Raw genomic sequence first — 17,523 nt, 5'->3', positions numbered from 1 at the left:
TTCGCAAACTCTAACCCCCTTATTCATAAACGACAATCAAACCTATTTTAGTTAAAATGCCGCTAAAATTCGTTTGTCCTTATCTGTCACTTCGACATTTGTATTTGTTAGAAAGGGACAAAGCATTTGTTAGTTAACATAGGCTTGTTAAGTTTTATGAATAAGGGGGTAAAACTGTAAACATTTCAGGATTTATTTCAGGGCCATCGTGTAGAACCCTTTGGGTTAGGTTAGGTTAGTTTTATAAGAATCCTGAAATATTTACAGTTTCAGAAATATTAAACAGTTGGGAGATGAAAAGTTGCGAAATGAAACAGGTTGCCAAACGTTATTCGCCGAAACATTAGTAAACCCTATGTCCAGCAGTGGACTGCTGTGGGCTTATTACAATATCGCTTCACAACCAGAACTAACTTCATGGTTCCTTTTGTTGATGTATAAAAAATACACGCTGTATAATCTGAATTAATGGGTACAATTAAGATCCTATCTTTCTAATAACTAGTTTCATCATCATCATCATGTCAGCCGAAAGACGTCCACTGCTGGACATAGGCCTCCCCCAAGGCTCTCCACTCAGACCGGTCTTGTGCTTTCCGCATCCACCGCAACAACTAGTTTATATACGCAGTAATAAATTTGATTATTACTAGCACTGACAAGTTTAGTCGTTTGTAGGTAGGTATATTTTATTGGTAATTTAGTGGCTTTATACGGCATGGTTGAATGAATTATTATGAGATTCATACACATAATACTGACATGATTTACATATTAATAACTTTCCAGTCTATTGTAGTACATATTTTACCTGTGTATCAACGAATATTAATTATACCGAGGCGTAATTTCAAAGCCATTAAAGGTCTCTACCCACTACACCGTATCATGCCATGACCGTAATAGGAACGTGTCAGACAAATAATCTTTTCCACTTCTCATGCTCGTAAAGCTAGTTGCAGGATCTAGGTGACATATAATGACTTTTTATAGTGCACAAAGTAAAAAAACTTCCTCTAAGATCAAGGTAATCAGGTGTCAACAGCTACAAACAAAAAAGCTTCTACATATTTTTTTAATATTTTTTAATTTATATGAAACTAAAAATCAATCAAATCAATCAAAATAAATCAATAAAACTAAAATATATAATTATATAATAATGCAACAAAAATAAAAGGTAAATAGAAAGTGGACAATTGTTTCCACTGTTGCTATTTCAGTTACTCGCAATCTAAGTGAAAATCAGTGTAAAACTAGATCATTTAACCCATTTTCCCCTCGACGTAAAATGGCTCGTTTTATGCTCTTAATTGTTGTACAATCCTACTATGTATCGAAATAGCACGTTTCCTGAGCAACCGTCGCCGCCGCGTGTCATGTATGCGCTTGACATTCCGTTCCGGTGATAGCATAATACGGTATAGTGGGTAGAGACCTTAATACTAAAAAATCTTGGCTTAGCCAGCCTCCAAGTGAACGACCTTATTTTATTATTCATCTAAATATTTATCAACGCAGCAAAAGAAAAACAAAAAGTAACACTTGCCTGTAGTCTTAACTGTCTTGAAATTAAGACTCAAAGTTGCGTGACAGGATGTTTAGAGAAACATCGACAGGGAGAAAACAAAAATGTTTTCTTGACACAGAAACCGCTCGGAATCGAAACGCTGTCAATATAAAAGAGTTTCGTTGACACTTATTATAAAGAGTAAATATACATTTTATAATAAACAGGGTAAAAGTGAAATAGCCACCCTACAACTATAGGGTGTTTTACGAGCACTTCAACCGCTATTCAGTTAACTGTCGCTTATACTGAAGAATGAAGTCAGGTAGAATGGAAGGTTTTTTATAAAACGACACGATGTGCATGCGGTACAATTAAAATTCATTATAATTTCTTGCTTACGACCTCTCATTTCCGTTATCCGAGATCATTAGCGATATTGCATAAATTTCTTGCTTACGGTCTCTCATTTCCAATATCCGAGATCATTAGCGATATTGCATAAATTTCTTGCTTACGGTCTCTCATTTCAAATATCCGAGATCATTAGCGATATTGCATAAATTTCTTGTTTACGATCTCTCATTTCCAATATCCGAGATCATTAGCGATATTGCATAAATTTCTTGCTTACGGTCTCTCATTTCCGATATCCGAGATCATTAGCGATATTGCATAAATTTCTTGTTTACGGTCTCTCATTTCCAATATCCGAGATCATTAGCGATATTGCATAAATTTCTTGTTTACGATCTCTCATTTCCAATATCCGAGATCATTAGCGATATTGCATAAATTTCTTGCTTACGGTCTCTCATTTCCGATATCCGAAATCATTAGCGATATTGCATAAATTTCTTGCTTACGGTCTCTCATTTCCGATATCCGAGATTATTAGCGATGTTGTATAAATTTTAAGTTTGAAAATGTATTGCAAAAAAACTAACGCCTCGTTATTTTTTGTGTTTATACCAAAAATACACTGTATGTATTAATACTTTATTTACCGAGCTGTTTCTTTTTTTTACGCGTTCAGACTGATGCTGGGTTTGCTGTGAGTATTACATTTATTTCAATACTAGCTTTTGCTAGGAATTCGGTTATCGCGCGCTGTTCCCTCGGGAACTGCATTTTTCCGGGATAAAAAGTAGCCTATGTCACTCACGGGCCCATAAACTATCTCTATGCCAAAAATCACGCCGATCTGTCGCTCCGTTTCGACAAACATACAAACACACACACTTTCGCATTTATAATATTAAATATGGATTTACTTACTGATATAAAAGTAAAAAAACAGCACAACACCTACATTATGCTTGTGAACAGTACAGAACTACAGTCGAACTAAAACAGCGACTCCTCAGTATCAGAATAATTTTTAATTCTTTTCGTTGTCTTGTTTTGTCCCTGAAAAAAGGTTACGGAATATTTTTTTTTGTATGGAACATATTGGCATTTTTAATTTTTCTCTAGTTAGGTAAATATTAGATGATATTAGTTAGGTACCTACGAAGCAGACAAAAAATGGCACCATAATTTAAGAAGAAGTATAAATTTTCGTCACGGATTGTTCAGAAACAAAGACAGCGAAATGAATTATGTCCACGAAATAAAATTAGGAAACTTGAGCAGAAAGTTTAACAAAAACTTAACGACTACATATCTATATAAACTTTTCTAATGCAACCTCAGCGTGATAATCTCTAGGATTAGATAGGGGTTTAAAGAAGCGGCCACACTACTGCTTAAAAAACGGTGACGGTACGGAATCGCAGTGACGCATCATATGCACACCGTTTTTATTGCGTGCTCTCCGTACCGCTGCTTAAAATACGCAAACACTGCGCAATTGCAGTGACGTAGGTACCGTAAACGTCAGGACTTTACCACATGCTCTCAAACAACAGTCGTGACGTTTACGTCACTGCGATTCCGTACCATCACCGTGTTTTAGGCAGCGGTGTGGCCGCTCCTTTACTTTTTTACTTCAGTACATAGCTAATAATCTGGAATATCATGTAGACTACTTTTTATCCTAAAATTCCCACAGGATCGTAATAATGCTACGTAACAAGCAAGGCCTAATCTATTATGCATGTGAAGAAGAGAAGTGGTGCATTATGTTTAGGTCGTATAATTTTGTATAATGAGAAAACGGGGACATTTTTTTAAACGATCGGAATCGATTGTGCTCTTGATTCTGAGTAGTAAAAACCGTAGTTTTTCCAAAATTTTAAAAAAAGGAAAGGGTACACTTAATTTTTTAAACGGCCATTTATTTATTTCTATGACGTATGTACCTATGTATGCCGTGGTGGCCGAGTGGTTTGACCTATGGCCTCTCAAGCAGAGGATCGTGGGTTCAAACCCCGGCTCGCACCTCTGAGTTTTTCGAAATTCAAGTGCGGAATTACATTTGAAATTTACCACGAGCTTTACGGTGAAGGAAAACATCGTAAGGAAACCTGCACAAACCCGCGAAGCAATTCAATGGTGTGTGTAAAGTTCCCAATCCGCACTGGGCCCGCGTGGGAACTACTGCCCAAGCCCTCTCATTCTGAGGGGAGGCCTGTGCCCTGCAGTGGGACGTTTATAGGCTGGGATGAATGTACCTATGTATGCAGGGATAATAATGATGATTTTATTATTGTATTAGTTTTGTGCCCCTCCAATGCCCAAGAAGTTTACGGCATGTTTACAGTCCCTTTAATCCTGTGATGAGTCCACAGACCTAACGTAACCTTTATTTTATTACACGTTGCCTTGAATTAATATCGCTGTCCTTTTCTAGGCTCAGGGGCAAGAACAAGCAGCAAGAGGAGCCCGCGCCGGAACCACGTAAGTCCTTTATTAAATGAAATCAAGGTAAACCCCAACCAACCCGAGAATACACATGCTTGCAGCTTGCATGTTTTCTTGCGAGTAACTTGCATGGTTGATGGTCCTATCTGTTTAAAGTTGAAGGAGACAATACATAGACATGGTGTCATATTTTTAATACCCTCTTTTTTGTGTCTGGCACTGGCATGAGTAACACGAGTCTTATGCGTGAGTTACATGAAGCCAGTAAACAAAGATCATGTTAGTTTGCGAGCGAGTTACTTTCTTCTCGAAGACCGGCTTCGTTTTTTTATAAATTTTAAATTATTATAAAAAAAATGTTTATACTTTTTGTTGTGACTGTTGGCACCTGATTACCTTGGTCTTAGACGAAGATTATACTTTATGCACTAGACTAGAGCATAAAAAGTCATTCTATGTCGCCTAGTTCCAGCGTAATCACGAACTTTACGAGCATGAATAGTGAAATAGTAGATTGTACAAGAGCATAAAACGAGCCATTTTACCCGAGACGTTCATATAGCCACCCGAGCTCACCCAAAGCCGGTACGGCGAGGGTGGATAGACACGTCGACGGAAAAAAATATTTAAATATAAATTGTATTTTAAAACTAATAACACTAGTTCAGATAACGATGGTCATATCTAAGTTCATGAATAGTGAGTGAGTTATAATGCATGGAGTCCTTGTTACAACAACTGGGTACCTACAACTGTGCTAATCATGTTCATGACTTGAGAAATTCACTGTAACCACTTTGTTTACTGGCTTATATAGTGTAACCCTGTCCTAATGAATTTCGCTCTACCCGGGTTGTAAGGAAATTCACTTGAAAAACAAAAAGGGATCGCGAAATTCGCGAAGTATGCTAACGAGTTCGTCTATCGCTTTAGAACGGTCTCACAAATCAAATGCGGGCTTTAATTATTGTTTCTGAGTGGGAGCGATTTCTATTTTTAGCATAGAATAAAGAAACATTATTTTGTTTCGCATCGAAGCTTTTAGTAGGTAATGGAAATGAATGATTTAAAATGTGTTATTTTTGATTTCCGTTAACTTTAAGAGAACATTCGAAGGGTCAAATGACGTTCTCAGAAACTCTCTTCAAGCTAGTGGCCTAGTTGTTACTGTTAAGATAATCAAGAATTAAGATGATTAATTATGCGCACTAAAACAGTGTAAATGTTATTAATTTATAAGATTTTTTAATGTCCGTTACCCTGTCTGAAACGTTTTTAATTGACACAAATTTAGCGAAAAGATTTAAAAAAGTGAGTTTTTCCGATATCTCTCCTTTGTGTCACGTCGATTTCACTTGTTAAGTTTGTAAATTTTATAATTTGACCTTTAATAATGACTGTAAAGTTATTACTTATATGTATGAACCACAGGTATGAACAAACAAAAAAAACTTATTTTTCTTATTTGGCCATAAGTAAGTAGTTTGTCGAAGTTAACGGAAATCAATAAAATCACGGTATATACTACGTTTCTAGGGCAGCCGAAAAAACGGACCAATGAACTAACTATTTAAGCCTTCCACCAAATTTTTGTCATCCATTTTATAAATCTCTATGCACTCTACTTTCTTTGTTACGAAACACCACGATTTCATTGTTTGGTTGCATTCTGAATTTGGCTAAGCTCGTGGGCGGCGGTAAAATGTGCTTCATTGTAGGTATCCTGGCCATATTGGGAATAGTGCTTTCACAACATTGTTGTTGCGGTGACAGTGTTAAAGTAGACATTGAAACAGCTTTGTCTACACATTATCTCACGGATTAATTATTAGAGACCAGTGGCCGTATTGCTTAACGTTTCTGGCGCTCGCGATCGCTTTCGCATACAAAAACTGACATTTGATTGCGATTGCCAGCGTCAGAAGCGATAGGCAATACGGCCTCAGTGGCCGTATAGGGAATATTACTGCAATTTTATACCGTCAGAGTGCAGCACTAGCACATACCATGATATGTTTATGGTTTATGTTTTTTGAGTATCTTAAATGTCTGTAGGATGCCGTAATAACATATTATTTAAATTATTTTTTTGGAAATATAGCTCTATCGCTACTGTCGATGCAAATATCATTTATTTTGTTACTCATACATAAATATGTCATGATTTCTATAGGTATTAATACTCTTTGGTCATGATCCGTCATGGCGACAAAATAATATAAAGAGAACTGACGTTGTCATGGCGGTTTCCTTATTTGTGCTAGTGTCGCCCCCTGCGCAGAGCTTTGCCTAATATGGCCTATTGTCTGAAGGCTCCAGTACACAATAGCCTGTGATGGGCCATGCTTTGCAATGCACAACTGTAGGCCACGATCACTTGCGATCGCTTTCATCGTTTCTTTTTACCCTCATCCTGTAACGTGTGACAGAATAGAGGTGGTGAAAACGAACGTGATTCCAAGTGTTAGACTAAGAACTCTGTTTATATGAAAATGCGTATTTGCACATTTATAAGCCATAATCGGCTGTTGCATATTTAGCCTTAAATCTTGAGATACAGGAACAGTAACCACGGATACAGGAATCGGTAATGGATTTTCTTCCCGCTAAACCAAATTTTAAAAAACGGACTACTTTTTTAAGGTAATAAAATTACACTTATCTTCAGATAACTGATGATCATAACTAGTTAAAGTTAATGAATGGTGAACTATAAGGCACTGAATCCTTGGAAACCGAATTTCAATTTGATTCTGTTTCGGCCAAAACCATTCTAAATTATTTAAACTTGCGTTGAATTTTGCTTTTGCAAATACTTGATAGTTTACGAGCTTTCAAAAAATATTATAGATAAGTATATTTTTCCCGTACATAACCATCTTACATAGGTAACCAGCACTGGTAGGGGCCAAATTATTACCTTATTTAATTTGATTCTGGTGCTTTGCCAGCCGGTGCCGCGACGCGCTCGCATCGCTCGCTCGGCTTGCATCGCTCGCTCGGCTCGCGCGCTTTTGTCTCAATAGTACCTATCCCCGCTTGCTCGCTGTCGTACCTAATTTTTCGGAACCTAAATTGACCAGTACAAATAACTAATAACATGACCAATATCTCTTTGAAGTTGGATATAGTTGGCCCTTTCCAATGCTGGTTATGTAAGATGGTATGTACGAGGAACAATGTTATACTTAAATATTATATTGAATACGCAATAAAGTAGCCACGACAAATCAGCAGATGCGTAGGTAGGTCCTGTCCACAACGCCGAACGCTACACGAAAACCCAGTTTCGGCTTCAGTCCTAGTTTTGGCATATTTTGCACCATCCAACATTAACGCTATTAAAATAATTCTGTTTGTGAGATAAATAGGGTAAACGAGGCCGGAGTAGCAACCCGACCCGAGCTTTGTGCCCGCTGTTACTTTTAGATTTACCCTATTGCTGTTTTATCTGTTTTCTATTAGCCAAGAACTTTTTCCCGCCGTGATACTACAAAAGTAGACACCGTGAAATGGGATGACTTTGCTGGAATAGAAACTTAGATGACTTGAAATTGGTTATCAAAAGATCAGCTAGTTTTGTGTAACTTACTTTTGAAAGTTTGAAATTAATGCTTGCCAAAGCGATTCAAGACACGTCAACGGATTTTTCCCATTTTGTTACTAACATAAACACTGCAGTTGAAACGACAAAAACAATATCTGAAACCGAGTAAATACGACTGCAAGTCTGGAATTGGACCACACTGTTTACTCTCACAATGTTTGGTTCAGATACGACGAAATGGACTTTAAGGCTTCTCAAAACAGTTACTGTTATTCTACGGTACCTGTAACAATTGGGAAATAGTAAAACGTCCAAGTCCAAGCCAAACTTATTGAAGTGTTAAAAGAGATGCCCACCACGGGGTACTTTTCATTTATTCCAAAGAATAAACTACTCGTACAAGAGCAGACTGGTCACTGGCAGACTCAACGAGTAATCTTCTGTAAATCAGTAAAATAATGTTTACAAACATGTTTTTTTGACATTCATATTGTGAGTATGTTTGCTGCCATGCGAAGGCGGATATATTTCTAAATTCTCAATGCACAGGTCATCCTAGATTGAAGTCGAAAAAACATGATTGTGAAATTAATTAGAACACAAAAATAAGTTTTAAAAAATGTTCTCGGTCATTTTTTTAGGATTTCCTGTGCTTTGAAAATTTACGCTTTGCGGATGTAGTGTTATTTTAAGTGTTTTATAACGTTATAAAGCAAATGTTTTATAACATTGTATAACAAATTATAACGAATGTTATACATTGTTATCATGTTATTTATTTTTTAATATTAAGTATACAACAAATCGCAAATGCAATACTTATAACTTATATGGTGTGAAGTTGTTACAAAAGTTATAAAGTGTTAGACAATTTTATCGTGTTTTATAACATTTATAACAGCCAATGTGGGAGCACCATTAGAAAATTTAATTTTTCACTTGTTTATAGCTTGATGGAATACTTCGTCAATAAATTTACTGATCAGGCCTTTTGGCTGAGAAATAGTGGGTACCTACTATTTGATGCTTGTTTTTGTGCAAATTCAAAAACGTGCTTTATTAATTTGCACATTCATATTTTCTTTATTTCACATTGTAAACAATACCTAGTAGTACTCGTATAATATAGTTTTTAAAACGAATAGATTAGAACTTCTAAATTCTTTTTAAAAACCATTTCAATTTAGAATGTTTTAAATACCTTACTTGATCAAATACATTCGCGCAACGCTCATGCAGTTTTGCTCAGATTTTGTGTAAAATTCAGGAATGAAAAACTTAACCCGGATTTAGCACTTAGTCATTGGTTTTTTTCCATCTAATTGCCGTGAACCGGCCAAAGAAATCAAATATTTTGTTATTCAAAGGCCTGGTCTGTAAGTTATCGAAAATATTTAAAACAGCGACTTGCAGAAAGCGAATTAAAATTTGAAAAGGAATAGTAATGAAAATGACTGGTTTCTTTCAGAAGCAAAGGGAGATTGAATACTGGCGTAACCTCCAAAACTGTTTAAATAGGTGAATGGGTTTTACATTAAGACATAAGTAGATATATTTTTTATATCAGGTTCAGAAATAAGCAAAGATATAAAATGCTTAGTTATTGCCAACATTATTTTATCTTTTTCTACAAAAACCAACTATAACCTGGCTAGAAACCTCCGACATTGTCATCTCAAAGTTTTTTCAAACTTTTCCAAGCATCGAAAAAAATTCGCCTTCATCTAAAAAACCGTTTGAAATCGGTCCATCTGTTTGAGAGCTACAAAGACACAAATTGGTGTCAAAATGTTAACGTATGTAAAAACATTTTTTAAATGCTCGAATATGGTGGGTAACAATGTTGGGTGAAATTTTTTAAATTCTCTATCGTTCGTTTTCTGCCTTTTATTGTCTTTTTCTAAATGACGTTCAAAGCACAGGAAATCGAATACAGTCTTTTGTTCAAACGAAACTCATTTCCGACCGACTCCGATTCAGTGCGACCATTCGTTTGAGTCCATAGACTAGCAAACTTTATTTACAAAAGCATACGGGAACTTACAAAGAGTACCTGATCGTTACGACAGCAGGGTATAACAAGGTCTTTTTCTGAGGCATAAACAACTTTGAGGCTAATATTTTCCTTAGAATCACATGCGCCATTTAAATCGGCTTTGTTACGAGTTCATTCTGACAATTGCATAACTGTTGGAACAAAAAGATACATTATTTATAAGTGAATAATAATTGTAAATGGGCGTCTTCAGAAAAAGTTGTTGAAATTACTTTTTTTGTAGATTTGGATGAAATTTCGTTTTCCTACTCAGAATCAGGAGCACTTTCGATTGTACATAATAGGAGAAAAAAAGTGTCCCCAGATTTTTTATTCCATTAGTTACCTTTCATACACGTTTTGTAGCGGTAGTGTAGATAACACAAAATTGCATGAAAAACCGGGAACATTTTTTTTCCTATTGCAATCGAAAGTGATTCTGAGTAGGAAAACGAAATTTCATTTCAATTTCATCCAAACCAAAAAAAAAGTAATTTCAACAACTTTTTCTGAAAACGCCCAAATAACAGTTTCATGGCATAGATATGGCACAGAATAAGTAATAGTACAAGTACAGAAGCTTCACTGCCGTACAAAAGTGACGTTTAGGCATAAGAATCGTGCCTACTTTATGCTTCTCTGTCTATCGCATAACTCGTGTTCACTCGCACGCGTTGAGTCGCACTGAATCGACTCAACGTTGGGGAGGCCCGGTATGTACTTGTAGCTCGGCGGCGGAATGGCCTAGTGACACCCCCCTGGATATGGTAAAAATAAGGCTATTGTGACCACCTAAATTAAAAATGTAGCTGTTATTCAAATTACATTGAAAATATTACTAGTCCAGAACTAGGTCAAATAAATCAATCTAATCTAATCTATTAATCTACCGGTCGACGGTGACTATACTGATCTTAATCAAGTTCTATGTCTATTTTCATTAGTAACTCTTTGGCTAAAATGATTGAAAGCAAAGAACTTAGGTTATGACGCCACCCTGCTGATAAATATTTTGTGGTTTAAGAAGACAATAGATTTAAAAATTGTTTGTCACAACTTAAACCCTAAAAATTAAACTTACCCCCTGTTTTATCATCCATTGATTAAATTTATTCGACGGATAAATGTGATGCCGTCTCTCTTTGTTTTGTTCGATTAGACGGAGACGGCATCACATTAAACCGCCAGTTAAAATAAATCAATGGGTGGTGAAACAGCCCCTAAATGTCACATCCACATCTGAACACAAAATGAAACAAAGATGTCGAATGAATTAACTAATGAACCGATCGAACGACGCCACATTGAATGTACATTTTTACGTCATTTCAGTTAAGTTGCGTGAACATGGAATGAAGGAAATAGCATTCACTCGAGTGAACATTCATTAAAGTGCACCGTCCGATATCACCCCAAAATATGTATAGCAGGGAAACCTGCTTTTCATTCTGCATCTTTTACTCTGTGTCACGTGAAGTTGTCGAATGAATTCATTAATGAACTGATCCGAAGATGCCAGATATATATTCTTTCGCTACCATTCACTCTTACTACGAATGAAGGAAAAATGAACTGTCTGAAGTTGTAGGTATATTCGAGTGCCAGGCCCCATACGACGAAGTGCAAACTTCGAACTTAATGACGCTTAGGGGCTGTTTCACCATCCATTGATTAGTGTTAGCTGACGGTTAAATGTGATGCCGTCTCTATTTGTTTTGTTCGAATAAACGGAGACGGTATCACATTTAACCGTCAGTTAACACTTATCAATGGATGGTGAAACAGCCTCTTAAACTCGTATTATTTAATACGAGTGTGAGCGAGACGGTACAATACGAAGTTCGATTTTCGAATTGCGTAGCATCCCCCAGGTTAAGGTCAGACGACAGGCAGCTCTATTCATTAATACAGCATAATGGCTGTATGTACCCGCTACAACCTTCTATAGAAGATGGGCGCTTTCATATTTCCCCGTTCACGAGCACAGACCGTCGCATTTAAATGGAAAGCAAAATGTATGGCTTTGTAAAAATCAGTATCCAAATGATCGTAGGTAAGTACATTTTTGTTGATGAACAATCATGGAAACTAATTAGCATAGCTCGGACAGCTCATCGCAAAAACAGATATGGAAATGGAACAAGATTCAAGAGAGTCGTAACACAAGATTATGATTATCTAGAATAGAATAGAATACGTTTATTTGTGGAACATAGGTGTGCATGTTTATTGAATTCTATTCTATTCTATTCTAAAGCGGATATTATTGTAATTTTACATTTATTGATCTGTTTTAATTGCATATGTCATAGTTTGGTCTAACTGGCATTCCTAATACAATTTTGTGACAGTTGAAATTAGTAAAGTCATTTACTTATGGTTATTTCTAAATATTTTAAAAATGGTTAAATCAGAAACTTTGGATTGGTCAATTATGGGTTACCGTTAAAATACAATGTTTTAGACTATCGCGGACTCATCATCGTTTCTTGATCATGGCGCATGCAACTGTGCCGAAATATCGAGCTTCTATTAAATCAAGGTACGCGGAACAAAACCCGAATTTAAATCATAAAACCGTTATGTAATGGAAAAATACAATTAAATAATAGGTAAGTACTGAGCATAATACGACTCTATTAATTTTGTTCTATTACCGTATGGCGATTGTTTTGCGACGAGATGTCCGAGCTATGCTAATTATTAAATGCAAACATGCGTTAAGTTACAAGGGTTCATCTGTCGTCCAGGGATTGGAGGGAGCGTCATTGTTCGCAATATTGTGGACATGACTCCAAAATTAATAAAAAAACTAAACAATTAATTAATTTCTTAAAATTGCATTTGAATTCCTGCCAATAATTTGCACATGCTTTCGAAATAATTACATTAGTAAAACGTTAATAGAAGTAGCAGTTATTGTCGTTGGAATAGAAATAGATACTCTGGCCATAGATTTATTTACTTTAATAAATCTGCATTATAAGAAATCTTTGTGTTATTTATTTACCTACTAGAAATCAAAATAAAATCTCAATTAAGAAAATAATTAATTGTTATATTATTTATGTATCTAATTAATTTCGCAGTCATGTCCACATCATTGCGAACAATGACAGTAATCTGTCGAATTCCTGGTCATGAGTCTTTCTGACTGATCTTGAGGTAAACAGCCCTCCCCACTTTCCACTGCCACAGATGCATTCAGGGGGCTACTACTTTGAAAATTGAAGCTCGTATTGTACCGTCCCTCTCGCTCTCGTATTAAATAATAGAAGCGTCAGCGGGACAGCAAGATACGAAGTTCGAATTTCGCACTTCGTAAGTAGTACAGGGTCAGTTAATTTCGACAGATACACGTTGTTTTGAAGACCTCATAAAGCGAGGCGCCATTTTGTCTTTGTTCATCCTTACTTATAATTATAAATGCGAAAGTGAGTTTGTTTGTTCAACTTCTTCGTCGTGAACTGCTGAACCGATTTCCATGTAATTAGGTGTACTTTATACAAGAAGACCAGAATAAATAATTGGATACTGTTAATCCCAAAAAAATAGTTATATAAATTAGTTATTGATTGATTTTAGATTGCATGATCAATGAACTTATACACATGTAAGACTGCTACGTACGTATTTTTATGTAACAAATACAATATATTGTTGTTATTTTTTATTAAATGTCATTTTGTCGAGGACGACCGGGTTCTGCGTAAGCACATGTACCGCACAGACTTAGCTGTCTTGCACGTATAGAAACATATAAGAATGTAATCCATTTTTTATATTATTTAAAGTATCAGGTTGCCATTCAGTAACCTTAGTTCAGTCCAATAAACTAAAAGAATTTCTGCACACTAGCTAACTAGCTAAGTTTATGCAAGATATGCGTGTTCATGCAGTTCCTCCACCTCCGCACTGTAAAAACATACGTAAATCACACAAACCCGTCTATCACCACCACCACAATACACTGACGCGTTTCGAACTCAACCAGATCTCATCTTCAGAGCAACACAAGAGTTTGTGTGATTTATGTGTTCTTACAGTGTGGAGTTGGAGGAACTGCATGAACACGCATATCTTGCATAAACTTAGCTATCATAAGGTCGCGGGTGAGCAAAGAAATTATTTTAGTTCATTGATATGGACCTCCGCAAAGTAACGCCTGATTCAATAAATTATCTTTTTCAGTCCCCCACATAATATTAGACATGAGGGATAAATAACGCCGTCAAAATATGTCACTGTGACTTTTCACAAAAGAACAACGTTACAAAATCACATACTTTCCCACTGTTCCTAGCGCCTAGCGCAGTCTTTGTTGGTCAAATCACGACGCTGTGGCACCACAGAGTCCTAATCCTATAAAAGTGTGAAGGTTATTTTGGATCAATTACTTGTGTGATAACGGTGTGACAAAAACACGGTCATAATAGCACCGCGACAATATCATACGAGTATGGTGATATGAGGAACAGGCGTGACAAAGTCACTGTGACTTTTTTGGAACGGGATCGTCAGTCACTGATATCAAAATGTAAAGCCGCGTATCCACTAGAGGCAGCCTCGGGCCGAGCGGCTGCCTCGCTCCGAGGCCGCGCAAGTGGAGACGCTGCCAAAGGCACGGCTCAGACTGAGGCTCCTTTGAGCACGGCCAAAAAACCGACAAAATATGGCTCGGCTCGCGGTGCTCGGCCTGAGGCTGCTCTAATGGATACGCGGCTTAACGCTTTTCCCCATGTCTACATAATATAGACCCCACGTTACGTGCATAGGCTATTTGCATACATTTGCATACACTGATATAATTAAATGTTTATTATAGCTGTGCCTGAAACTTCTACCGGAGAGAGACCGCCCCCTCGTGTGAGGGCTGAGAAGCCGTTTCTACTCTGTGATGGCAAGTAAGTATCATCGTTATATCAACCTTAGGAGCCCACAGTTGGACACAAGCCCAACATAGGGGTTGGGCATAGACCCTATACTACGAAGTGCAAAATTCGAACTTCGTTTCTGCCGTCCCGCTAACGCTAATATCATTTAATATGGGAGTGAGAGGGACGGTACGATACGAACTTCGATTTTTGAAAACTTTCGTTTTACTTGCTTAATCAATGCCAAAAAATTTAAATCATTACAACACCAACATAACAAACATTAGAAATGGAGGTTATATTTTTAAAAACATGTTTACCGACGTGGCTGAATGCAAGTCACGCCTTTGCCTATAAAAAAGTTAAGTCGACACGACCCATCACTAACATGAACTGGCATTTTGAGAGGAGGCCTGTGCCCAGCGCTGGGACGTACCTATATAGACTGGGATATTTCGATGCAGTTGCATACAATGATTATGATCACGGACGCATTAAAGGCAATTACGGTCTACAAACATACTTACATTCTGCAAACATACCAAGTCGGTATGTTTCTGGAATGTAAACCGTGATTGTGACCGAGAAAAATAACTAACATTTGTGAAGTCACTTAGTACCAACAACATTTTATTATTTATACAACATTTTCGTAGCGTAACAGCAAAAATAGTATCTGTAAATAATGCCGCCTCGTCCAGGATTAAAACAGAGTCTGGTTAAAAATTCAGAAATATGCTTTAGCGAAAAAAGCCGTGGTGGCCTAGTGGTTTGACCTATCGCCTCTCAAGCAGAGGGTCGTGGGTTCAAACCCCGGCTCGCACCTCTGAGTTTTTCGAAATTCATGTGCGGAATTACATTTGATATTTACCACGAGCTTTGCGGTGAAGGCAAACATCGTGAGGAAACCTGCACAAACCTGCAAAGCAATTCAATGGTGCGTGTGAAGTTCCCAATCCGCACTGGGCCCGCGTGGGAACTATGGCCCAAGCCCTCTTGTTCTGAGAGGAGGCCTGTGCCCAGCAGTGGGACGTATATAGGCTGCGACGATGCTTTAGCGACGCGAGAGCTATAAAAATGGGCCAATTGCGAGTCGGTCTCGGGCGACGAGGGCTCCGTACAGTCAAGGGAAAATAGTATTACGTATACATAGTATTAAGTCCGTAACTTGGAATCCGGAATACGGAAATTCGTCGAAGAACTAAAGTCACTGACATAGCTGGAAAAATATGCAAATTGAAGTGGCAATGGGCAGGCCACATCGCTCGAAGATCAGATAACCGTTGGGGGAGAAAAGTCCTCGAGTGGCGACCACGAACCGGAAGACGAAGCGTTGGCAGGCCTCCCACCAGGTGGACTGACGCCATCGTGAGAGAGGCGGGAAACCGGTGGATGCAAGTGGCGAGTTGTCGTTCATTGTGGCGTTCTAAGGGCCTTTGTCCAGCAGTGGACGTCTTCCGGCTGATGATGATGATGATGATGATGATGAGTATTAAGTCCGTGAAGTGCCTGGTTTTAATATAGGATAGGACGGATCCATCTCTTCTCGTTGGTGTATTAAAAAGCGATTAAGAGGCCAGAGGCTGTATTCGCATTCTTTAACGTTTCTGACACTCCCGATCGCAATCTAATGACAATTTTTATTGAAAATACCGAAACGTTACGCAATAGATCCTCTGATGTGATATTGTTGCCAGTTACGAACTCCTGGCACCACCAACGCATCCGTAACTCAGCTTATGTTATAGATATGCGGCGGTGATTGCTTTCCATCAGGTGACCCGCCAGCTCGTTTTCCCCTCATATAAAAACATTTAAAAAAAACGTTGGTAGTATACCTGAAAAAGTGACATGGGTCTGAACCTTGTAAACCCTGAAAAGCTCATCAGGCAATTTATAATCGCTCTTCCTTGAAGGTATAATTTCAGGAGCGAATAACCTCTTTTTGTGCCTGTTACAGCTCTTAATAAAGTTTTATGCGCTGCCGTAGGGAACCCGCAATTTGGGAATTATGTGCGTAAAATGTCTAACTTATTAAACACGTTGGTGCTATCATAATCTTTACTTTAATTAAGTACCTCAAAATTCTTGATAAATTAATTTATCATTTCGCTTTATTAACGTTTCGGCCGAAACAATTTAATTCGAGAGCCGTTATAGTGTTATTTTCTTGCGTTTATTTTGACTGTTCTACACATACAGATGTAAATTAAAAAAAGCTGGCCAAGTGCGAGCCGGACTCACGCATAAAGGGTTCGGTACGAATGTGTAGGTGTTTATGAATATCCACTATCCAGTCCAAATTTCAAGTTGTAATTTTGATTCCTTGGAAAGTATTAATATAAATTAAAAAATATTAATAAAATATATGTACAAACTTCTTTTTTTGTAGCTGTTTACTTTATGTACCAGAGCATAAAAAGTCATTTTATGTCGCCTAGATAAACAAACATAAACACTAACTTTACGAACATGAGAAGTGTTTTTTTTTATTTGTGTCCCTTGTTTATATGCATCGATTTTCCCGTTGAAACTCAAGTGAATATTATGTATTTTTACTGCATAATTTTAGACATATTCTTTTCATTTAAGTATTTAAGTTTCTTCATACATACAAGGTGGGCCCTGTAACAGGAGCAAAAAATTAAACCACAGCTTCCACTCTTAATCTTGAGCTAATTTAGTTCTATAACATTTGAAATTAACTTGTAACATGATTTTTATTATAGTTTAAAGTTTAATTGGATAAGCT

General features: G+C 37.2%; 1 protein-coding gene across 2 annotated transcripts in view; it reads left to right on the top strand.

Moving 5' to 3' along the window:
- Window positions 1-17,523, top strand: part of LOC141441377 (phosrestin-2-like) — a 119,710-nt gene that overhangs the window by 91,382 nt on the left and 10,805 nt on the right. Inside the window, exons 7-9 of one of the 2 annotated variants that reach the window (XM_074106133.1) lie at window positions 2,547-2,564; window positions 4,305-4,351; window positions 14,723-14,801. In XM_074106133.1, coding sequence (XP_073962234.1) covers window positions 2,547-2,564; window positions 4,305-4,351; window positions 14,723-14,801 — 144 coding nt within the window. The remainder of the gene's footprint in view (window positions 1-2,546; window positions 2,565-4,304; window positions 4,352-14,722; window positions 14,802-17,523) is intronic. The other variant, XM_074106210.1, reaches the window with a different exon arrangement.

Source organism: Choristoneura fumiferana, chromosome Z (assembly GCF_025370935.1).
Source record: "Choristoneura fumiferana chromosome Z, NRCan_CFum_1, whole genome shotgun sequence".
Classification (NCBI taxonomy): Eukaryota; Metazoa; Arthropoda; class Insecta; order Lepidoptera; family Tortricidae; genus Choristoneura; species Choristoneura fumiferana.
Note: the sequence above shows the minus strand (reverse complement) of the source record. Positions and strands in the feature narration are given on the sequence as shown.